At 41.8% G+C, this 25,062-nt stretch overlaps 1 protein-coding gene across 1 annotated transcript in view; it reads left to right on the plus strand.

Annotated features, from left to right (window-relative positions):
* PACRG (parkin coregulated) overlaps window positions 1-25,062 on the plus strand; it is a 274,965-nt gene that overhangs the window by 142,450 nt on the left and 107,453 nt on the right. Inside the window, exon 4 of the mRNA XM_066611354.1 lies at window positions 922-1,071. Coding sequence (XP_066467451.1) covers window positions 922-1,071 — 150 coding nt within the window. The remainder of the gene's footprint in view (window positions 1-921; window positions 1,072-25,062) is intronic.

Genomic DNA, 25,062 nt, shown 5'->3' on the forward strand with positions numbered 1-25,062 from the left:
TGCCAGTCTTTCATCATTATAAAGTCCTGAACAGCTTTTGAAAGTAGGCTTACAATTCTGCTTTAAAAATACTTGCATTCATATCCATTTGTGCATGTGCAAATATCTTCAAAAGAAACAGTGTGGAATAAAACCTCCATTGGGTGACATTTGCTCCTGAGTGTGTATTCTGAGAGGGGGCGGCCAATAAAATTCAAATGATATGTTTGACAATATAATTAATTTTGAAAGACAAAGGAGAATGCATTGTTTTTGCCTGCTTTTATGAAATTCAAAACGAGTCTGAGACAAAAGGTATTATTGAATGCAATGGCGAAAATTCCGTTGCCTGAAACTACACAAAAATCCCTCAAGTAGGCAAGATAGAATCCTTATTCTTTATCAGATTGTTTGTCTTTTAAAAGAAGCCCACAAGCTTTTCTCTGTAAACATTTGTCTCATTGTACTGGTTCTCCGAATAGTAGGAATTGTTAATTGAAATGAATAAAACGTTTGCTAAGCGAGCAGATACAAACAGGCTAATTGTTGCACTAGAATGTCTCTGTTGTCAACCGTTGCGGGTTGCCTTTGCAGTTCCATTAGTCCCAGTGGTACTTGCTGATGGCTTTTTTTCCTTCTTTTTTTTTTTGGAACCAGTAACATAGGCAGCATGAAGGAATAATGAGCTGCCTTCTTGGGGTTAGTGAGGAGTCAGCACAAATTGTGGGAACAAATAACAGGCAGACAAGGCAGTGTTTTATAACATTGGGGCTGCAATCCATCTTTGGGTTCCTTCAAAGCTAGGCTAATAAAGGCCCACTTACAATCCCCAGCAGAGTACAGTTTAATTAAATTTGTCCATTAGAGGATTGCTCCCCCTCCCGTCTACGTTCTTGAAATTAATTCTTCTGTTTTTTGCTTGTCTCTTTTCCTTTGTCAAAGATGCGCTGAACCTTCGCAATCGGCAGGTCATCTGCATCACACTCAAAGTCCTCCAGCACCTGGTTGTGTCAGCTGACATGGTGGGGGAAGCTTTAGTGCCCTATTATCGTCAGATTCTCCCCATTTTGAACATCTTTAAGAATATGAATGGTGAGTTATCCTAGCAGTTCCAGTGACTTGCAAGCCCTCCCGTAAGGAGGGGCTTGAGGCAGGGTTAATTAACAATGTCGTTAGAATTTACTATTGCATATCACATAAACTCAAATACATTTGGCACCTTCTCCCTGTTATTCTCCAGGGAAACAGCGAATTAACAGCTTCATTTATTACACGTGAGCTTATTCAACACACTTCAGAAGCACTGGAGTTCTATAAACTTCCAGTAATTAATGTGTAAAGTTTTGCAACACTCTTTTAAATGCATCAATAGATTGCATTTTTCCCTTTCTCAATAGACAAGTCTCAGGGCCTTCCTCTTGGTCCTGCTCTAAACATTTCTAATTGGTAACATTTACTGTCATTGCTTACCACCTTGGTTCCCAATAAAAAAGGAAGTTTTTAATTCATTCAGTTTTAAGGGTAACTGAATGTTAAGGAATTTGTTGTTCCACAATCTTTATTCCTGCCATTATAAAGTTTTATGAACTGCGCTAGCCAAATATTTTCATACTATTGTTGAACAAAAAATAAAAGATTTCAGTTAGGAAGAATTTTCTATTTCAATCAGTTCAGTTCAGTTTTATTAAGGTCACCGACCAGCATAAAAATAACAATACATTCATAGTGTACAACTGAACGTACATACAACCCATCACAGCATTGTACCATAGGCTCTTGACAATATAAAATACTAACAATAGATCTATTTCAGTCAAAATCCTCACACGCTACTAGAAGTCTTTATACAAATGAAGACAACTTAAATGAGGAATTGCTGTAGGAACCTAGTATGCTTGAACGTGCTTACTGTTCTTTCTCTGGTCTCATTCCTGTTTCAAGAGCATTTGGTGTATTGTATGATTTATTGCCTTTGAAGTAATTAATTACCTGGACATTTAATGCCATTTTCTATAGCAATTCAAATTAAACTGTAGACAGCCATACTAATAATGATTATATGATTTGCAGGATGCCCATGAAATATCTAGGGTTTCTGTGGCATATTCACTAGTCTTATCTGCTGGTAATCCTTTTCATTTACATTGCCACACTATGCTTGACCTATCTTGTTTAGAATTTCCTGGATGGCACGTAAAGTATATTTGTAAAGCAATTACAATACTATAGTAGTGATTTAGAAAGGAAAGGGCTACAAACCAGCAGAAACTTGTTGATCCACCCTTCTTGCCTTTGATGCTGGATTAGTGATTAGTGATTTAGATAGTATCTGGTGTAGCCAGAGTAACTCAATTGCGTGATGGCAGCCTGAGAAGTGTAACAGAATGTTGACAAAATGCATCATTTGTGATATTATACCATGTGGCTTTAACGCAGACATGCAACTTCTGTACAGCTAGATTTCCCCATTCAAATAGGGCGCTAACAGCTCTGTGTGATGTTGCTTTTTACACGTGTGTGCTGCCCTGTCTTTGAGAAAAATACATATGAAGCAAAATAAAAATTTAAAATAAATAGTGAGTGCTCAGCATTATAGAATAATGTCCCAATCTTCCCAGGAAAAAAAAGTCATCCTAACTATCTTTGTTATAGTTCTTAATATCCAAACCAATTCAATATCTAATATTGAATTGATGGATGTTTAATGTAAACATGAATTACTCGTTTATATTGGTGAACCAATTACAATTTTGAATAAATGGAATTGATAAGTTTTTATAATAACTTCAGCTCTATTAATGTTGTATTGTATTGTTTTGTTTAGGCTTGTTATTTTTTTTCCTTGCCTGCCCAGGGAGAACCCCATAGTTAATTTTCATGATAATCAACACAAAAGTTCAGTTCAGAGCTGTGGCATGCATGACTTAGGCTTTCTGTGCACACTTCTTATTATGTCACATTTTCCCCTCTTGCTGCTAATACAGGTAATACAGATGTCTCTTTGTGGCTTTTCCTTCCTGTTGTCTATATGGCTAGGAGAAGGGCATTAGTGCACCTAACAAGGGCTGTTCAGGGATGGGGTGTCCTGAACACTCCTGCAAAATTCGATATTCATGAGGGTTCCGGGAATGGAACCCTTGCGAATAATGAGGGTCCACCTGTACTTTAAAATGAATTATGCAATGGCAAAAACATACAGATGGAGCCTGTTTATGTAAAATCCATGGATCTGGCTCAACAGGGGTCCCCCTTTGGGTCAGACTCAGCCCACCTGAATCCTCTGGAGGGCATTCTGAAGCCCGCAGAGATTGTGCTGTCCGCCTGCGGCTTCTGTGGGCTTCAAAATGTCCCTTCAGAATGGCTTCCTTGGAAAACTGAAAGTGCCCCTGGAGGGCTTCCTTGGGCCTCAGAGTGACTTTCAAGGCATAAAAATATCACTTTGCTTTTTTTGGGTCTGTGAGCCATTCTGAAGCCCACAGAGGCCATGTGCAGAAACGTGGGGCCTCTGCAGGTTTCAGAAGGCTCTCGGGTGCCCTTCGGAGGTCTAAAGGGGCTGAAAATCACGGATTTGCTTATCTGCAATTTTGGTATCCACAGGGGGCCAAGATCAGTTCCCCTGTGGATATTGAGGCCCCAACTGTATTTTAATCTTGGAGAATCCTGTTACTGTTTTTCAAATAATTGGCCCTTTTTGTATAGTTCATATTTTAATGGAGTTTCATGAAGGGGCCTGAGGTAAATAAATGTTTGAAGAATTAGAATGCATGTTATGCTCTGTAGTCCGGAGACAGAATTTATGGGGGGAAAGGACCAAAGGAAATCTTCAAAGTTTAGCAGAAAGCACTGTCATGTGTATGCATATTAAAATGAACATGAGAAGTAGGAATTACTTTACTAAGTGTTAGTAAGTTGTTCCCAGCAAACGTGTTTTGCATAACTCAGCCAGGTAAACAAAAATGCCATTGATCTCCTTTAACAACTATTATATGCTGTCAAATGCAAGCAGCTTTAATGGTTTATATGCATTATAAAACAAAAACATTTTCATGTCATCAATTTATCTTATTCAGTAGTGATCAATAGCAGTTTGTGAAGTGCTGTGCAGATTAAACCATGCAGAATATTTTGAAGCAAAACTCTGTCAACCTCAGCTGTATGTGGAGAGAAACCACAGATTGAAAATAAATTAAATTAATGGAATGATTTTTATATATGTACTCCTCTCTTACACTAGAAAACATATAGAAGGCCATTGCTGATTAATAAAATGCTGGCTACTACTGTTATTCCGGAGGTGGACTATAGCTTAAATCAGCATACTGTATATAGTGAAGCACAGTGTTTCCCTAACCTTTTAGCACTGTGACCCACTTTTTATAATGACAGTCTAGTGGCACCCACCTGTCAGGCCAGAAGTGATGTCATTAAGCAGGAAGGGTCATCATTAAACTGGTAATGACCAGAAATAAGTACTATTCTCATTGTTCTCACTCAGATATGCATTCATTTTGGTACAAATAAAAAAATTAAACTGAATTGGGGTCGTTTACTTCAATTTTTATTCATTTCTAAATGAGTGTCTCTATATTCCCCAATTCATTTTTGTAATTGGTGGTGGTGGTGGTGGTGGTGGGGTTATCTTGAAGCACAGCAGAGTGGTGGGTCTTGTTTTCTTTTAACAGTTTTTTAATAGCAGCATTATTATTCCTCCCAGCAACTGCCATGTCCTCCCCCCCCCCACAATCCTCTGCATGTTTCATTGATCCAGGGCATGGGAGGGAAGGAATGGTGGATCCCAATTGGGGACATGTTTTTGTGGGGGCTACCACTTTCCCTCTCACTATGGCCAGATTAAAGCAATTTGGGAGGCAGTGCAGGGGGGGGTAAAAAAAATCCTGCCCACCAGGAGGTAGCTTTGCTACCCCTCTGCTAGTAGTGGCTAAGGCAGCACAGAAATGAAGTTATTTTTCCCTCCCTAAACATGTCATGAAAAATCCACCATGGAAGTAGGGGGAAAAAATTGAGCTATTTTTCCCTGTTCTGAAGCAGCACAGAAGCAGAGCTTTTCTCCAAACAGGAAGAAAGAAAGGTGAAGGAGCTATAGGAGTCGAAGGCTTTATGAGGAATACTGTACTGTACTTCCATAGCAGCAGCCCTCACAAAGACTCCAGCTCCCATATACTTTTCTTCCTGTTTGGAGGTAAGTCTTCGCTGCCCTGCTGGATCTACTCAGAACTGCACCAGCTGGCAAATCAAGGCTGGGAGGGGGGATTGGATATCAATGGCTCTGCTGCCACTGATTCCGCCCCTTCCCCACCTAAATCTCCTTCCTGTTCTTCCTGTCCCTGCCCTATTCTGCCTACCCCTCACCTCCCTCCTGTACCCTGCACTGACTTACTAGCACTAAGAGTTATTGAAAGGCCCTAGCATGCAGCTGCTTGCCACTTGCTGCACTAGCCCAGTCACACTGAATGGCGTGTCAGGTTGTGTAACAGTCATAAATAACCCTGTGTTGAGGGAAAACTATTTCTAGCAGTGCAGAGCCCTCATAGGATTGAGCCCAAAGAATCTGACACTGGAATAAAGTCTCTCTAAGGACACAGCATCCATGGAACAGATTGTGTATTCATTGCAAGAGTAGGTAGTCTTTGGTGCTGAAAGTATACTTTGGGCAGTGCATCACATCAGTAATCCTGTGAAGGATGTAGCTGAGCTTCATTATTTCTGTACAGGGCCATCTCATTATATGTGAGGGTTCTATTCAAGGACCTCATGCAGATAAGGAACCCTGCAGATAATGAAATCCGCATGTGGCCTCCTTGGCCCTCAGAACACCTTCTAAGACCTCAGGGAGGTGAGGTGAGCCCAGCTCCACTCGCCTCTGGACGGTCCATATGGGTCCGACCCACGGGTTTGGGTAACTGCAAATACTGAAATCTGTGGGTCCTGAATCTGCAGATACAGCAGGCCCACCTGTACATTAAAACTGTGTGAATATGCAAAAGTCATTAGACTTAAAAAAAAGTTGGAAGCACTTACTGTTCAAAAGAACACTGGAGAATAAAGATTACTGTAGAATGCTTATGGAAAAATGCAGTTCATAATTTTTCGTTGCTGGGCCATGAGCAGATGCAAGGTGTGGAGGTGCAGGATTATCAACTTCAGAGAGATAAAATCCCTCAAGTCACAATGTTCTGCAATTTAAATCTAAGACTATGCAATCTCTCATATAAAATAACTTTTTGTACTTGAAAAAATAGGGCTAGAACGAAATCTGGGAGGAACACAAATTGCATTTCACATGTTCTTAAATATTTGAAATGCTGGAAGTTTACTTTTGATGGTTTTACCTCAGCTTGCTTTTCATGCCATTTTTTTTAGTTTACTTATTTCATTACAGCTGTAACATGAGGATAGAACTGAGAGCCTGTATACCTATTTAAGTGATAGCTTTATTTAGGAAACTTCCCTAAGCATTTTTATTCAAAACCTTGTAACATTACATTCAAAACCACTGTTAACATGATCTGACACGTTTGCAGAATTATTTTGTTTATTACTGCTGTATAATTTGTTGTTATTGACTAATTTCTTAGATGGAATTGTAGTGTTAGCCTATGTGAAATAGAACTGACTCAGCAGTGATTAATTTTAAATTATTAATATTTAGCTGTTCCTTCTGATATGTTACTAGCATAGTTACTTCAGCAACTTAAATGACAGAAAAAAGAAAACAGAAGGTTCACCCACAGCCAAATCCTACCAAAATCCCCAGTGACACTGTTGCAGCTACCGCTATATCCCACAGGGGATTTTTGGCTGCTGGAGGTTTCTTAGGGGTATGCCCCAGTAGCTGCTATGGGTCAACTTGGACATGCTCCAGCAATATCACCAGCGCAAGCACACATTGATTGATAAATGCAGATCAGGACCAGAAAGGAGGATAGAATTTGGCATGCATCACCGCCAAACTTGCCCCCTGACCCAATCTGCCCTCTCACCTGCCCCGTCACAACCCCATTTTGCACAACCCCTCTCCTATTCAACCTCTTCCCTGCCTTCCTCCCTTCAACCCCCTTCATGGGCTTACCTGCTCCTGTGGGTCTTCATGGATCCACTGGTGTGCAGGAGGCCGCTCCAGCCTCCCTGCAAGCAGGCCTACAGCAGACACCAGCAGAGGCTACTTTGTACTGCTGTAAAGCAGCTTCTGCCAGCACAATGCTAGTCACATTTGCAAGGAAGGGGGAAAGATTTGTGCCACAACTCAGAGGATATATACGCTTCTTGTACGAGCTGCATCAGTGCATTTAATATCAGCCCAAAAGAATGATAATTGGCTAGTGATGATAGAACACTTGTAGTTAGTCAAGAGTCTTGAATTTTATCTCTGTTTTAAGATCTAAGAACAAAACATTATTTTTTTTTTTAAAAACTGGCAAATAATGTTTTCCTCTGGGGAAGGGGCACAAATGCATGCTTTTTCTTGCCTGGCAATTGCAAATATTATTGCTAAGGGCATGGGTGCACTTCAGCTTCAGGTGCTCTTGAGTATTCAAGGCACATATAATGTAATTATGCCCCGCCCCCAAATCTGAACCTTCCAAGAATCCAAAAACTATGTAAGAGACATGCCACTGTCATCAAGAGAAGCAGTCCTACGTTGAGATATCACCTCTGTAACATATAGTACAACTTACGTTGTGTCTTGATGAATGTTTCCTTCCACATTATTGCTGCTACTGTGGGGGTCAGAGGAAATGGGCAGCATGATATCAGAATCTGAGTTAAGTTGTACTACATGTTACAGTATCAGAGGGGAATATTTGAGATGGGATGGAACTGCTGTTCTTGGTAGCAGTTCCATGTTTTTTACAGTAGGTACTCCTGTCCCCACTTTTCTGGACTGCTGTCAGCCTGGTTTTGAGCCTGGGCACATCACTGAAACTGCAGTTGTGGTAGTCAGTGTCCTTTTCAGGATCCACAGAACCAATTGCACTCCTTTATCTTGGAATGTCTTTCTGTAGCCTTGAAAGGTCATGTGATGGTGGTGATGCAACTGTGGTACCTGAGGGATGTTTGTGAGATTACTTATGAGTAACTGCTTGGTATTATCAGAGAGATCCTGAATGTGATGCATGATAGCTCATTATTGCACCTTAGCTTTTCCCTGTAAGGTGGGACATGATCATATGAGGTTGCACAAATTTTATAGTTGGGGGTATCGTTAGTCCAGTGATACACAGTTCTATCTTTCCCTGATTTAACTCGGAGCTTCCCATCTCAGTGCTTGCTTGCTGTGTGGCCATAGCTGGGGACTGAGTTCAGGCAAGCCCATAGGTGTGGAACTTAGATTGAAGTGATGATGGCCAGCAAGTTGTGTGGGATGTTCTGGACACAATGACAAAGTTTTTTGATGGGAAATCGTCACTAATGTCTGCTTCCTTGGTATGGTAGTGGTGTGGTGGGAGCATAAAAATGGATGTTTTGAGGTTTCTGGGTAGAAAAGAGAGAGGAGTAGTAACAACCATTGCCTTTCAGCGAATTGGAGTATGAATGTCACATCTGACCCAGAAAGCTGAGATGACCCATGCTGTGTGAGAGTTCATACCAAAGGGAGGGCTGGAGTTATTTCTAACTGTTGCTCAAAAATTCCTGATTGCCTAATTGTGGAATGCCATCTTTCAGTGCATGTGACTGCACCAAGCTACGTCTTTTAGAGTCTCCAGCTACAATCTTATGCACACTTTTCTGAGAGTTGATCCCACTGATCACAATGGAACTTACTTCTGAATAAACCTGCATAGGAATGGGCTGTCATTCAGTAACCTCTGTATGATGTCAGCCTAGGAGTCATATGCATGACTTAACAAAGATAAGCTTTGTGTTTTATTAGGATTGCCTTGCACTGTTTCTCGTGATGGAATTTGTCAGTGGTGGTTTCAAGGGATTTCTGTGCTTGAAGTATGATGACACATTTGCCTTCAAATTCTTTCTGGAAAACAGGTTAAGTAATTTGCAAGAAGTTATGTTTATTTTCTGTATGATTCTTCACTCCTGGTGAAAGTTTGTAAACAAATATGTTACATTTTAAGGGGACATATGGTTAGAAATTTGTTTCACTTTTTAACGTGACATATTTTCTATGTTAAATCTGCAGCTAAAAGTTTCTTTTATTTAATGATTCAAAGGGGTTGTATTTATTTGTCACACATATTTTGAATTAATTTGCTCAATTAGGAGTCTATTCTAGGGAGAATATGTCTGTGAAAGATGGTTCAAAATTGCTAAGTTCTGATAAATTGGTTCTGCTGCAACTGCACCTGGCTTTCAGGTTTTATGAGACAAAAAAACAAAACGAAAAAGACGACAGGGGTTGAGCACTGTGAAACATCAAAGACAGAGAACATCCCATCCCCCTCTGTCATCGGCTATCAATTCTGTACAGGTGGAGCCTCTGTACCCGTGGATTCTGATTCCATGGATCTGGCTCAATATGGAACCCAAAGCTTGGCCCAATTTGAGTCCTCCAGTGGTGACCAGGGCTGAACTCTGGTTGCCTACAGAGGGCTTTCTGAAATGCTTTTGGTCACCTCTGGAGGGCTTAAAGGGGCCAAAACCACAGTTTTCATTATCTGTGGTTTTCTGTATCCACGGGGGGACGAGAACGGATCCCCGTGGATACCCAGGCCCCACCTGTATTACAAATAATCGTCAAACTTTTTCCTTGGTAGTAACATTCACATTAAATGCAAGTAAGTTATTCCTGATGCAGTGTCAGGTGCTGATGGATAGATAATTCACTGCCACAAGACGAGGTAACAGCCACTGGCCTTGGTGGTTTTTAGAAGGAACTAGATAAGTTAATGGAGGACAAATCTATCAAGGACTACTAGTCAAGATGGTTATGTGCTGCCTCTAGGCAAACTTCTGAATACCTGGGGAGCTATGGCAGAAGAGAACATTTGCCTTCATGCCTTGCTTGTGTTCTTCCCTGAGGCATCTTGTTGGCCACTGTGTAAAATAAGATGCTGGACTAGATGGGCCTTTCATCTGATTTAGCAGGTCTGTTCTTTTGTTCTTATAATTCAGACTCTCTGTGGTAATGGAAGCTCCATGGCTCTTGGCTGCAACAGCACCAAGATGTGCTGACCAGGTGATCAACGAACCAGTGACATTGTTGGGCAGCACCTGGTCCCAGCTGGAGCTGGTCACCACAGAGTGTGATCAGCTGGGGAATGGGAAGCACAGCACAAGACAGCCCTCAAAAACAAGGCTGCAAGGGGTGGAGGGGAAGACAGAAAGGAGGACAAAGCAGTAAGGAGGAGGGGCAAGAAGAAGTAAGAAAGAAGAAGTGTGGGAAAAAGGAAATGAGGGGAAACAGCAGGAGGAGCAAGGAGTGTGAGGCAGAAGGCAAGAGAGACTGGTCAGGAGAAAGAGAAGACAGAGTGAATGGAGGATGGGGAAGAGGAAAAGGAAAGGAAAGGAAAGGAGGGAGGCAGACTGAGATGGGGAGATAGCCAGATCCTGGTGGGAGTGGCCAGTGGGTGACTGGAAAACCAAAGCCAGGGAGGAAGGAGAGACCAAGGCAGTCCTGAGCTCCCACAATATCAAACAACAAACAGAGATCAGCAGCCTGAAGGACCAGCCAGAGGCAGGACTACTGCAGTTTCTGTGCCCCTGGGGTGGGCAAGGCTGGCCTCAACAGTGCCATTAACCCTGTTCAACCCATGACCTGGAAGAGAGCAGCAGACAGCTTGGGCACTCCATTATCCTTCAGCGGCCTATTCCTTTTGAGGAGGGCATCTGTGTCACCTATGGGACACCATCTATCATTGTTTAGGGTGACATAACTCAGCAGGGGGAGACTGCCTCTTTTCGTTGTTCTTTTGTGTTTGGCACTAACCTATGCTATGGCCTCAGTCTGTTTCTTGGGTGCACCTTCTGCCCACATGGCCTTCCAGAACTTTCTTGAAGTGGAACTGCCCCCTTGGGAGGAGGATGGCGAGAAGACACTCTCTCATCAATTTTTCCAGACTAGCCCTTTATGACTGTCAGTGGGACAAGAAAAAGCCTGCTTTGCATATACAAGTGGTAACAGTGGAACCTTCCCACATCTCTACTACTAGGTTGTGTGTGGAGCAAGGGATGCATGTTTCCCTCATGGAAAGACCCCAAAGTGGATGGAGAAGTGTATGTCACAAGGATGGGCCGTGACTCGGATGACTCAGACTTGAGTTGCAAAGATACGCATTATTTACGACTCATACAGACTTGGACACTGACTCAGAACTTGAGGTTTTACCTTAAAAATGAAAAGACTCCAATAGACTCAAGTCAAGTCTCACTTTGATGTGTACTTGCATCTCTGTTTTGTGTGTGTGCTTGCTTTTTTTGCCACTTTGTGACTCAAATTGTTTCTCAAAAAGATTCAGACATGAGTCAAAAGGACTCAAAAAATGGCTCTGGATGAGTTACAATAGCTGCTTATACCAAAAGTGATTGGTGATTGCCCCCTCTGTTAACCTTGTGAAAGAAAACTCTGAAGGATTCAAAGAACCCCAAATATCCCTCAACGTATTCTCTGATATTCTCTGATATTAATGAAGTTTTAAATCATCAAAGAACATACCAAGATCCAGGTCTACAGAGCTTGCGTCCTGAGTACACTTCTGTACTGCAGCGAGTCATGGACTCTTCGCTCACAACAGGAAATTGAACGCTTTCCACATGCGCTGCCTCCGACGCATCCTCGGCATCACCTGGCAGGGCAAAGTTCCAAACAACACAATCCTGGAACGAGCTGGAATCCCTAGCATATATGCACTACTGAAACAGAGACGCCTGTGTTGGCTCGGTCATGTCGTGAGAATGGATGATGGCCGGATCCCAAAGGATCTCCTCTATGGAGAACTCGTGCAAGGAAAGCACCCTACAGGTAGACCACAGCTGCGATACATCTGCAAGAGGGATCTGAAGGCCTTAGGAGTGGACCTCAACAGGTGGGAAACCCTGGCCTCTGAGCGGCCCGCTTGGAGGCAGGCTGTGCAGCATGGCCTTTCCCAGTTTGAAGAGACACTTTGCCAACAGACTGAGGCAAAGAGGCAAAGAAGGAAGGCCCATAGCCAGGGAGACAGACCAGGGATAGACTGCACTTGCTCCCAGTGTGGAAGGGATTGTCACTCCCAAATTGGCCTCTTCAGCCACACTAGACGCTGTTCCAGAACCACCATTCAGAGCGTGATACCATAGTCTTTCAAGACTGAAGGTTGCCAACTACTAAACCATCAAATCATTTTGTTTGCTTTTGTGAATGTTCTATTTTGAAGAATATTCCAGGAAGAAAAGTAATGTAGCAAGAAGTTATTGCATCTTTCTTCATGTTGTGCTTTTCTACCCTTTGCTTTTGTTTCTCTTCTTGGTGGCACACACAGAGTAGTTTTGTGCTTACTACAGTTCTTGCTCACTGTGTGATATACTGCTACAGTTAACTCTGTGACATGTTTAGCTTTCCCCTTTTTGACCAGTATGTGTAAATCTTGATGTCTCTTCCAAATGTACCACTAAATCAGCAACTATGCTACATAAACTATTTACATCTAAAGCCTTACCTGGTGATTCATTCATGCAGGTCATCAGTTTATGAGTGATATAAAGCATATTTCTGGTTTGCAAACAATAATGATGGAGAAATCACAATATCCCTTGCTAATCTTGTCCTGTGGTCATTTACCTTCACTGCTGTGGAAAAAAAACCCCCAGTAACCTGAGGTGTACAGTCATATTTTGTTTGCTTTCATTTTCTTAAACTGAATTTTATTGAGCTCTCAATCTACTGAATTGAAGGAACTGTTGGTATCAGAATTATTCAACAACAGTCCTAACCTTGGGTTAGGCTGTCACAAGTCCCCTGCGCCAGCCTATGAGTGTTGCGAAAGTACCATAAAGCACATTTCTAAAGACACTGATGGCCTTTTTACATACTTGGTTTGATAGCTAGTGTTAAGTAAATGTGGGGAAGGGATGCAGTGTTTTAGAGGAACTTAGTTTTATTTGGCTCTAATCCTTGGGAAGACAGAAGTAGAAAGCAGAATAGGCAAATACAGATATAATAGGCACCAACATAGATATGTTTGGGCAGGTCACAAACCTCACTGTAAAAATTCTTGGGCAGATATAACTGCGTGTTTGAACACACAGGTTTGGCTTTTGGCTTTCTCAAGTAATACTGAATGTAAGGTTGATAGACCATTATGTTAGACTGTATTTACATTATTTACGCATAACAGAAGACTACAGAATAAAGTATCTCCCTCTAAATTTGGGAGAATTTGTCGTACTTATGAAGCAACTATTCATAGACCTATTTCAACAGGTTTATTTAGGTAACCATAACTGTAGATAACAGCATTCACAGCCCAATCCTATGCATGTCTACTCAGAAGTAATTCCCATTGGAGTCAATGGGTCTTACTCCCAGGAAAGTGTAGCTAGGATTGGGCTGCCAGTCTGCATCATTATTGCTAATTCTATATTCCAAAGGGTTATAGCTTAGACTTCTCAAACAGTCTGAATGTTGAAGTTGTATTAGATTTGTTACAGCTTACTAATGGGCTTGGATAAGGTGTTCTAGGGCCCAATCCTATTCGACTTTCCAGCACTGATACAACTGTGCCAAGGGGCATGTGCTGCATCCTGCAGCAGGGGGGCAGTCGAAGAGACCTTTTCAAGGTAAGGGAGTGTTTGTTCCCTTACCTCGGGGCTGCATTGAGGCTGCATCAGTGTTGGAAATTTGAATAGGATTGGGTCCTTAGAAACATTAAAATAGCCTGCAGAACCATTTTTGAGTACAGAATATTTTGCTCCTCAGCATCCATTTACTTCAGCTGCACTAGCAGAAGATGTAAATATCTGCATAGAATAACTTTTGCTTCTGCCTGACTAGGAAAAATTCTTCCAACATTATATGACTGTATTTGCAAGAGTGCTCCCTTATGTCAAAGTTGTATAGTCGGAAGCAGCTCCCAATTTATGAAAATACTTCCCCCCCCAGGAGCAATGTGTAAAAAGATTTTGTATTAGTTTAGTTGTAATAATCTCTCTTGTGAAGCTACTTCAACTTTGTTTCAAATATCTGAAAGTCATTCTAAATTGCTATTGTATATACATTAATGGATTAGAATAGGAATTTTTTTTGCCTTCAGTTCCAAGAAAACAAATACAATTCACCCAAGGAGAATTTGGGATGCAGCGAGAATCGGCATTTTATGTTCTCGTTGAACATTTGGATATTTTTCTCAGTAGTGGCATCATTAGCTTTTTTTCCCACCTGAAACCATGTACAATGAACACATGGACGGGAGCTGAGGTTGTACCTGTTGTCCATACCCAGTTCCATGTGTACATATATGTATACCCTCTCCCCATGTAACCGAAGACTCTGAAGCTTTCTGCAACCCCATGCCCCCCATATGTTCATTGTGCATAGTTTCAGATTTCAGCACTGCATGTAATTTCATAATTTCAGACAGCATGAAAAGGGATGTTGTTATCATCAATGTACATGCTAAATGCTAGCTGTGAAGGTTGCCTTTCTTTCATACTATTGTAATAAATTAGCGGCTAACAACTACCACTGTTAGCTGCCTTGGGTGCCCTTTGGGGAGAAAGGTAGAATATAAATCTAATACATAAATAAATTATTCTGAGGAATGAAACAGAACTGTATGATATGGTAAGCTGAAGATAGTTTTTGAGACGCGAAAGGGATATTGACTTGAAAACATAAGACTGAAGTGATTTAAGATACCCATCAGTGTCCATTTAGGATGTCCACAGGGTGGTCATGGGTCCAGATGTTGAGTTAGAGTCAGATCTCATTTATGTAAAATTTACAGCACAGTGTAGGAAACATTACCATAACTATGTGAACTCATGTCATACCTATATTCATCAGCATTAGATTATTTCCTCTGTGTTGTCTTGTTAAATTAAATGATGGCATATGTAAAAGTGCAGCTGGCTATCTTCTTGGGTTTCAGAAAGGTTAATACAGACAGTCTTTGCCTGGCACACAGGTCAAGTGTCTAGTTCTGTTAAGGATGTAATACATCTCTTTATTCCCATCTGTTGTAATTCTCTACTATTGAAATTACTCTGATCATAAAATAGATATTCAGTATCTATTAAAACTTTTACATGCTTATGGCCTTTGGTTATTGCCTCCCAGGATAGCCATTGTTATGCTGGCCTCCAAGTATTGTTTTGTTTGAAAATGCTGCATAAACTGTTCTTTACCAGGAGACGGTGGTCTTCTGTTGTGCTTAGTTGCTGCTCAAATCTGTCCAGTGATGGATCTTATTAAAGTAATTCTTCTGACAGTAAGCAAACTTCAGTAAAGTTTAAAGGAACATCTTATGCTTGGAATAATGTAGAAATTACAATTTGTTTTAAGAAAAGTCCATTTTAAATGTTAAATATGCCACCATTAAGAGTGTCCACAGCTCTCTAAGTATGATTTCCATTATGCTTCATGAGCTCTTACTCATTTAAACTCCAAAATTAATTATCGTCTGTTTCTGTGCTACATCTGAGAACCAATAGTTAGTGTGGGTGCCAGACTGCTGGGTTTCCTTGAGAAATCCATGCTCTCATCATGGCACCCCTGAGAGTGTATGGGCACTGCCACTGATACTGAAGGTACAGACCTGAAGGGCTTCCGAATTGACTTGGGCCCTCACCCAGGTCCTGCCATGGCCGTCCCTTGACACCACACCCACCAAAAGTCATATGCTCAAAGACCACTTATACCATTAAAAATGCTTTCGATACATATTTCTGTTTGGGGGTAAACTCAAAATATACTCACTGGGTTGAAAATGCGTATTTACAATTTTAGTTAGATAAGATGAAAATACTGTAAATCACCAGAGTATGGCTAAATTTTCACAAGATTTGATATGCCTGCTGGTGGTGCTGGACCAGACCAAAGGCATATTTAGTTCATCACTGTGGTTTTCACAGTGGTCAGTTAGTTGCCTCTGGGAAGCTCACAAGCAGGAAATGAAGGCATATCCCCTCCACAGTTGCTCCCTGGAACTAGTATTCAAGAGCACACTGCCTTGGCATGAAGCTAATTAACAGATTTAAAGACCCAGCCTCTGCAATGGGGTTTCTCAAGTCGGCACCAAATGAATACCTGCACATGCATTCCAGTTACCCATGTGTGCATGTGTCTCAGAGCACACCTAATAATAGTGTCATATATGGAAATGACCTTACTGTACGTCAGCATAACTACCAGTTCTATCACTTTTCAGAAGCACCAAAAAGTGGTGCAGTGAAAAAATATAATTGAAGATTCAAGTGTTTTACTGATTCAGAGCTCTTCATTGATGCATATAAACTCTGCTGAGTCTCGTACTTTGATCCTCTGATCTTCTTTGTTGTAAAATTCATTTTAGTTTAGAAAACTAGAGAATCACACACATGCAAACACTGTGTAAGAAGAGACATCTTCTGAAAGGGATTGCTGTAATAAATATATTATGGCATTCATGATACAGTGCAGGAAATGAAAAGCTATCTTCAATGATATGGTCTTTTTCAAAAGTAGCAACCCCATTTCTAGCCCTTTCATTCTTTTCAGATTTTTTAAAACTACAATCCAATAGATTATTGTATATGATCTATTGCAGTAGCTCAGAGAAGGGAAGAGAGATTAAAAGCACTAAAAATGAACACTTATATTTTACCTTTGGTTTGTACATAATACAGTAAAGAACAGTATTAGCTTTGCAGTGCTTCAGAGAAAGGCCCTTCCACCCTCCGCATCTCAAATCATTTAAAGACTTCCCTCTATTAGATTATTTAGGTGAAATGTATTTGCTTTTTAATCTGATTTAACACTTACGCTTTACCAGATGGAAAGACTTTTTTTTTGCTCTGGATTATGAATTGGGTTGTGCTTGGTCTGTACAAAATAGCAAATGAAGATTGTCAGAGGATGTATGGTTATAAGTATGATCACCTGTCACTACCTACAGATCAAGCTGCTGTTCAAGGAATAAGAGCTGGAGTGAAGGAAAATGTTTTCAGGGACTTCATAACCTCTCTGTTCCTGTGTTCTAGACAACTATTATTATTATTATTATTATTATTATTATTATTATTATTATTATTATTATTATTATTATTATTATTAACAGTATTTATATACCGCTTTTCAACCAAAAGTTCACAAAGTGGTTTACAGAGAAAAATCAAATAAATAAATGGCTCCCTGTCCCAAAAGGGCTCACAATCTAAAAAGATGCAAATGAATACCAGCAGACAGCCACTAGAACAGACATTGCTGGGGTGAGGGGGACCGGTTACTCTCCCCCTGCTAAAAAAAGGAGCACCCATTTGAAAAAGTGCCTCTTACCCAATTAGCAGGGGTTACCATCTTCCTGCATGTACACTTCTGTACTGCAGTGAGTCATGGACTCTTCACACACGACAGGAGAGGAAGCTGAACGCTTTCCACATGCGCTGCCTCTGACGCATCCTCAGTATCACCTGGCAGGACAAAATTCCAAACAACATAGTCCTGGAACAAGCTGGAATCCCCAGCATGTATACACTGCTGAAACAGAGATTCCTGCGTTGCCTTGGTCATGTTGTGAGAATGGATGATGACCGGATCCCAAAGGATCTCCTATATGGAGAACTAGTGCAGGGAAAGCGCCCTACAGGTAGACCACAGCTGCAAATCAATGATATCTGCAAGAGGGATCTGAAGGCCTTAGGAATGGACCTCAACAGATGGGAAACCTTGGCCTCTGAGCGTCCTGCTTGGAGGCAGTCTGTGCAGCATGGCCTCTCCCAGTTTGAAGAGACATTTGGCCAACAGACTGAGGCAAAGAGGCAAAGAAGGAAGGCCCATAGCCAGGGAGACAGACCAGGGGCAGACTGCACTTGCTCCCGGTGTGGAAGGGATTGTCACTCCCAAATCGGCCTTTTTAGCCACACTAGATGCTGTTCCAGAACCACCATTCAGAGCGTGCTACCATAGTCTTTCGAGACATAAGAACATAAGAACATAAGAACATAAGAACATAAGAACAGCCCCACTGGATCAGGCCATAGGCCCATCTAGTCCAGCTTCCTGTATCTCACAGCGGCCCACCAAATGCCCCAGGGAGCACACCTGATAACAAGAGACCTCATCCTGGTGCCCTCCCCTACATCTGGCATTCTGACTTAACCCATTTCTAAAATCAGGAGGTTGCGCATACACATCATGGCTTGTACCCCATAATGGATTTTTCCTCCAGAAACTCGTCCAATCCCCTTTTAAAGGCGTCTAGGCTAGACGCCAGCACCACATCCTGTGGCAAGGAGTTCCACAGCCCGACCACACGCTGAGTAAAGAAATATTTTCTTTTGTCTGTCCTAACCCGCCCAACACTCAATTTTAGTGGATGTCCCCTGGTTCTGGTATTATGTGAGAGTGTAAAGAGCATCTCCCTATCCACTCTGTCCATTCCCTGCATAATTTTGTATGTCTCAATCATGTCCCCCCTCAAGCGTCTCTTTTCTAGGCTGAAGAGGCCCAAACGCTGTAGCCTTTCCTCATAAGGAAGGTGCCCCAGCCCCGTAATCATCTTAGTCGCTCTCTTTTGCACCTTTTCCATTTCCACTATGTCTTTTTTGAGATGCAGCGACCAGAACTGGACACAGTACTCCAGGTGTGGCCTTACCATCAATTTGTACAACGGCATTATAATACTAACCGTTTTGTTCTCAATACCCTTCCTAATGATCCCAAGCATAGAATTGGCCTTCTTCACTGCCGCCGCACATTGGGTTGACACTTTCATCGACCTGTCCACCACCACCCCAAGATCTCTCTCCTGATCTGTCACAGACAGCTCAGAACCCATCAGCCTATATCTAAAGTTTTGATTTTTTGCCCCAATGTGCATGACTTTACACTTACTGACATTGAAGCGCATCTGCCATTTTGCTGCCCATTCTGCCAGTCTGGAGAGATCCTTCTGGAGCTCCTCACAATCACTTCTGGTCTTTACCACACGGAAAAGTTTGGTGTCGTCTGCAAACTTAGCCACTTCACTGCTCAACCCTGTCTCCAGGTCATTTATGAAGAGGTTGAAAAGCACTGGTCCCAGGACAGATCCTTGGGGCACACCGCTTTTCACCTCTCTCCATTGTGAAAATTGCCCATTGACACCCACTCTCTGCTTCCTGGCCTCCAACCAGTTCTCAATCCAGGAGAGGACCTGCCCTCTAATTCCCTGACTGTGGAGTTTTTCAGTAGCCTTTGGTGAGGGACCGTGTCAAACGCCTTCTGAAAGTCCAGATATATAATGTATGCGGGTTCTCCCGCATCCACATGCCTGTTGACCTTTTCAAAGAATTCTATAAGGTTCGTGAGGCAAGACTTACCCTTACAGAAGCCATGCTGACTCTCCCTCAGCAAGGCCTGTTCATCTATGTGTTTTGAGATCCTATCTTTGATGAGGCATTCCACCATCTTACCCGGTATGGATGTTAGGCTGACCGGCCTATAGTTTCCCGGGTCCCCCCTCTTTCCCTTTTTAAAAATAGGCGTGACATTTGCTATCCTCCAATCTTCTGGCACCGTGGCCATTTTGAGGGACAAGTTGCATATCTTAGTCAAGAGATCTGCAACTTCATTCTTCAATTCCTTAATAACCCTTGGGTGGATGCCATCAGGGCCCGGTGACTTATTGATCTTTAATTTATCAATGAGGTCTGAAACATCTTCTCTTTTAACCTCTATCTGACTTAACTCCTCGGTCAGGAGGGGCCGTTCGGGTAGCGGTATCTGCCCGAGGTCTTCTGCCGTGAAGGCAAATGCAAAGAACTCATTTAATTTCTCTGCCATCTCTAAGTCTCCTTTTATCTCCCCTTTCCCTCCCTCACCATCCAGAGGGCCAACCGCTTCTCTGGCGGCTTTCCTGCTTCTAACATATTTGAAGAAGCTTTTATTATTCCCCTTAATGTTGCTGGCCTTGTGTTCCTCATAGTCTCGCTTGGCCTCCCATATCACCTTCTTACATTTCTTTTGCCACAGTTTATGTTCCTTTTTATTCTCCTCATTAGGGCAAGACTTCCATTTACGGAAGGAAGCTTCCTTGCCCTTCACAGCCTCTCTAACTTGGCTGGTTAGCCATGCGGGCACCCTCCTGGATTTAGTGGAACCCTTCTTTCTTTGCGGTATACACCTCTGCTGGGCCTCTATTACTGTTGTTTTAAGCAGCCTCCATGCACTCTGGAGAGATTGGACTCTTTTTGCCCTCCCTTTCAACCTCCTTCTAACCAGCCTCCTCATTTGAGGGAAGTCCGCCCGTCGGAAGTCAAGGGTTCCGGAAGTCAAGGAGACTGAAGGTTGCCAATAACTTCTGCACATATATAAGCTGATGAATGGACATGAGGCTCAAAATCTTCATTTAGAATTTTTGAAGACAAGTTGGGATATGAGTATATATACTGTTTGCTTTGTTGCTTTATGTGCTTTGCACATAACATTTGCCAGGTTATGTGACCTGGCTGCTACTGATCTACTCTAGTTTATGTACGCATATGTTTATGGAAAGGCCTACAACGTTCATGGTAGCATTTTGAATTCTAACCATTTGTTTAAAAGGAAGAAGCTGTTAATTCAAATTTGGCACAATGTTTGGAAAGATATAAAGAAATTGCATATTTAGCAGCGGTTTTGTAAGGATTCATTAAAAGTTATAGGCTGGGGTAACAAGCCAGGATTGTTCCTGAATAGGATTATGTACTGATGTTGGGTTTGCGTTTCAATTCATTGCTCTCTGGACCATCATTTAAAATTTGATAGCCTGAGGTGGCTCATAAGAGAAAAAAGTGAGACAAACAATCCCATAGTATCTTGCTCTGCAGTTAATATTTTCTTAGCTTTTTACTCCCTCTTGTATATTTGCCTGCAAGTGCATACACGCATTCATTCTCATTCTCCATAATGAATATATAAGATTGGGCCTGTTGTTACGTAAACAAGTATGAAAAGAGATTTGCCTTTGATAGTCATCTAAGTATTTACTTTAAGAATTCTTCTATCTGCATTCTTCTGTACCAAGGATCTGGGAACAATAAATATGCTATGAACAATTCTCAACAATACCAACTTAAAAAAAAACACAGCCAGATTGTCTGATCATAAGCTGTGGTAAAGCCCTGTTTATAGAAGCTGTGGAAGTTCAGCTAGTAAATCTGATTTCTTGAAAAATACATTCTGTTAAAACATCCCGCTGGAAATTATAAGTCTGAGTGAAAGCACACTTGTTTATGGCATTCACAAAACACAGTGTTTTTTGTCCTGGCTTTTTATTACATTGTTCTGGGGATGTACAAGCTGAACAATCCATTAAAATATATGAAAATTAAAAAAAAACACATATATTAGCAAATTGCTGATATGTTTCGTCTCAGTGCTGAATGAAATGAGTGTCAAATAATTTTGATTCTTCCTTTATTTATAATTCTGGTGTGCTTTTTTTTTTTTTTTTTACAAATTCCTGTCTTAAAATTTCTTCTGCTTTAATTTGGATACTTTCACATGTCACACCACACTGTCAGCCTTGAGTCACTCAACTGAATATTGTGACCTTTAAAACCAGCAAATAGAGGGCAAGACTACACTCAGATAGTTGAAGTCACTATACTCAATCCTGATTTAGGCACACATACCACCTGATCCCTATAATGAAGCCAGCCTCGGGTGCCTCCAACATTAGGAGCCAGGAGCCATATTTTCATAAAAAGTAAAGGAAACCGAGGTGTATGAGATTTAGCATTCAAGAACAGATACTGAAAGCCTGACATAGTTGCTGTTAATTAGCAGGTTCTCAGGACATTCTAAAATAAGTGAAATAGAATGACACAGATTAAAGCTGTTGTTTGGTTGTGACAAATGCATCAAGTGGTGGTGGCCCCTCCAGTGATGCAGTGTCGCAAAATGACATTGATGCAGCACAGATGTCAGATGAGTGTTTGAGTAGTACTCTTTAACAGTGTATCTATTCTTAGCTCTTCTATATCAGTTCATGCAGCCAAAGCCCACATTTATATTTGAGGTACTAAAGCATTCACATGGTGCTTCTTTACTCAGGTGGACCTGTTTGTGTCTCATAGCCAGGCAAAAATTTCTTAAATGATCAAGTCAGAAGGTTTGTTTGAACTCTATATCTTAACCAAAACATGGGTACATTTTACAAACTCTTTCTCCCCTTGATAAATGTATCCCCCTTTCAGGGACCTTTTGCTGGACCCTTTTCTGTGGGGGCCACTGCAGAGAGAAGGTACAGACTCTCTGACACATACTCCTTTGGGATCAGTGGGGCTTGTGGATGATTTGTGCCCATGTATAGTCATGTAGCAAATTTATAGCCCAATCCAACCTAAATCCCTGTGTGGTGATGCAGTGGTGCTTGCGCATCCTACATCCCATGAGGAAAGTTTGGCTGCTGGAAGTCTCCTCAGGATAAGGCGATATATAGCCCCTTGCCCTGGAGTAAGCCTCATGAGCTGACATTGGTCGATTTGGATCTATGCCAGCGATATCACTGTTGCAGGTCTGTGTTGATCAGTGCAGGCGGATCAGGCCTGGGAAGGGTCTTGGGATTTGGCATGCGCCAATGCTGCCAATTCCATCCCCTCACCTGGGCCTGATCCACCCACCCTGTCCCATCTTCTCTCCATTCTTCCCTCCCCCACCCTTTCAGCCCTCTCCCCACCCTTCCCTGCCCCTGTGCTGGGCATGCATGTTCTGGTAGGCCTCTGTGGCTCCACCAGCACCAGCAAGAAGGCTCTGGCCTTCCTGTCAGTTCTCTTGGACTTTGCACTGCTACAGAGTGCTTTACAGTACTTTTGTAGCAGCGTATGCTGGTAGAATGTACATTCCACCACATTTAAAAATTGTGCATACAAAAGAACAGTAAACTAGAGCAAGGTAATATTTAGAAATCTTTATGATATGTATGGAAAGGTATGTAAGAAAAAGTGTTGCGTGGTTGTTGTAAGGACATCACGATAATTTATATGCAGCACTTTGCACACCCAGAAAGCACACACTTGCCAAGTACTATTATTATCCTTCTGTTCAGTGCTTTGTACATCTTTTTTTCATGCATTCACAGACATTGCTAATTGACCTTGGTAGTATTAACCTAAACAAAAACAAGAAGTTGTGTTTTTTCTGTGCAGATGTTTGCCCCTGAACTGTTGCTGCAAGCCAGAGATCATAAGCTATTTTTAAAATGAGCATATCCCTTGATGTGCATACTACTGGCCCATTAATGTACTATGCTGTAACGGGAGAGCAAACGAGTCAAGAACTGTGCTTGGTTGCTTCAGGGTAAAGACAGTGTTAGGCACTAATTATACAAACTTGATGAGATCATTAGAGGACAATAAAGGAGAATGAGAGCAGTTTGCAATATGTGTGGACAAATTAACTGTGCGTTATACTAAATTAATTAATACTTCAAGTTAAGATTTATATGTAAATGCTGGGTCCAAAAATGCTAGTTTCTCTCCCAAAAGCTTCACAGGATGTTACTAAGATAACTAATGTCATATGATTAGTATGAAAATATACTTTAATTTTTAAAATAAGAACTTGGCGTTAGATTTAATTGCAATTTCACCTCTCTTATGTGGATATGAAATATTTTGTATTGGGTTGAGTAAAAAACAAAAAATTTACTTCATAATTTTCTTTGAAAATAATACCTATGTCTCACATGGTATATCCTTCTCTCCAAAAGCACAATTGGGACACACATGCCCTACATGCATTTTGGATATTCCTTTGGGGGGGTCAGTGGTATTCCCTCTGTCTACCATATACATCATCCATTATGGAAAGTGAGTAACATACAATCACTCCATTAACATATATTGTTAATTTTTCTAATCCAACTCTGTATTTTTAGAGATATGATTAGCTGTGTATATGGACTGATGTAATCACAGAAGAGATCCAGTATGAGGCAAATGGAACAGATCTCACCCACTTTGTTGTAGAGGGCTGGTGCCAGGTTGCAGGGGACCGTGGGGCAAAGCCCTATATTGTTTGTTGCCCTGACGGTGCATCCTTCGATATCATCCCCAAGCGTATCAGTGAATGGGTGTACAGGGGCTCCTCTCCCCCCTTGACAAATGTGGAAGAGGTGATAGTGGCAGCTCTTCCTCAACCTCACCCTTGAAGTGCAGAAGAAGGAAGGGAGACTGCCACTGTTGCACCCCTTCCATTCTTACAGGAGGAGAATGACAGGGGGAGGAGCAGATGCAGAATCCCTTGGCAATTGTTCCATCCTTCCCTCTTTTCATCCAGGGGCCTCTGTGTCTTCATCCAGAGAACTCTGGTAGGAAGTTCATTCTTCAGTGGGAAGATGTAGCAGCACAAGTCACTCACACTCTCATGTCTTCTCCCACCCACCTCCCCTCAGCAAATGGGAACATCTTGGGGTTATCACCATTATCAGATGGATAGGCAGGCGGGTATAAATGGCAGTAATGTGAGAGATCCATGGGGCCACTTCCTTCTGGCACCACTATATGGGCTCTGGAACCTGGGGGGTGGGTAGCTGCAGGCTCTTAGCCCAACTTGGCTAACCCCTCACTCTTCCCCGGATGTTGCATGTGAATTACAATTCCTTCTAGAAACTATGGTTAGCCTAAGGGTGCAATCCTAACCACCTTTCCATCACTGGCATAGCTGTGCCAGTGGGGCATATGCTGCATCCTGCAGTCAGGGGGTAGTCATGGAGGCCTCCTCAAGGTAAGGCAATGTCTGTTCCCTTACCTTGGAGTTGCATTGTTCTTATGTCAATACTGAAAGGTTGGTTAGGATTGTGGCCTAACTCTCATATCACCACAGTACTAGTACTACAGTATTGGGTGCCCTGCAGGGAAAAAGGCGGGTAAATATTGAATAAATATTTTAGTGGGATGGTCCACTAGTGAGTTGTTCCTAGATGTATTGTTGGCATCCTTCAGTCTTGGAAGACTATGGTGTCACGCTCTGAA

Source organism: Tiliqua scincoides, chromosome 1, assembly GCF_035046505.1.
Source record: "Tiliqua scincoides isolate rTilSci1 chromosome 1, rTilSci1.hap2, whole genome shotgun sequence".
NCBI classification, from domain to species: domain Eukaryota; kingdom Metazoa; phylum Chordata; class Lepidosauria; order Squamata; family Scincidae; genus Tiliqua; species Tiliqua scincoides.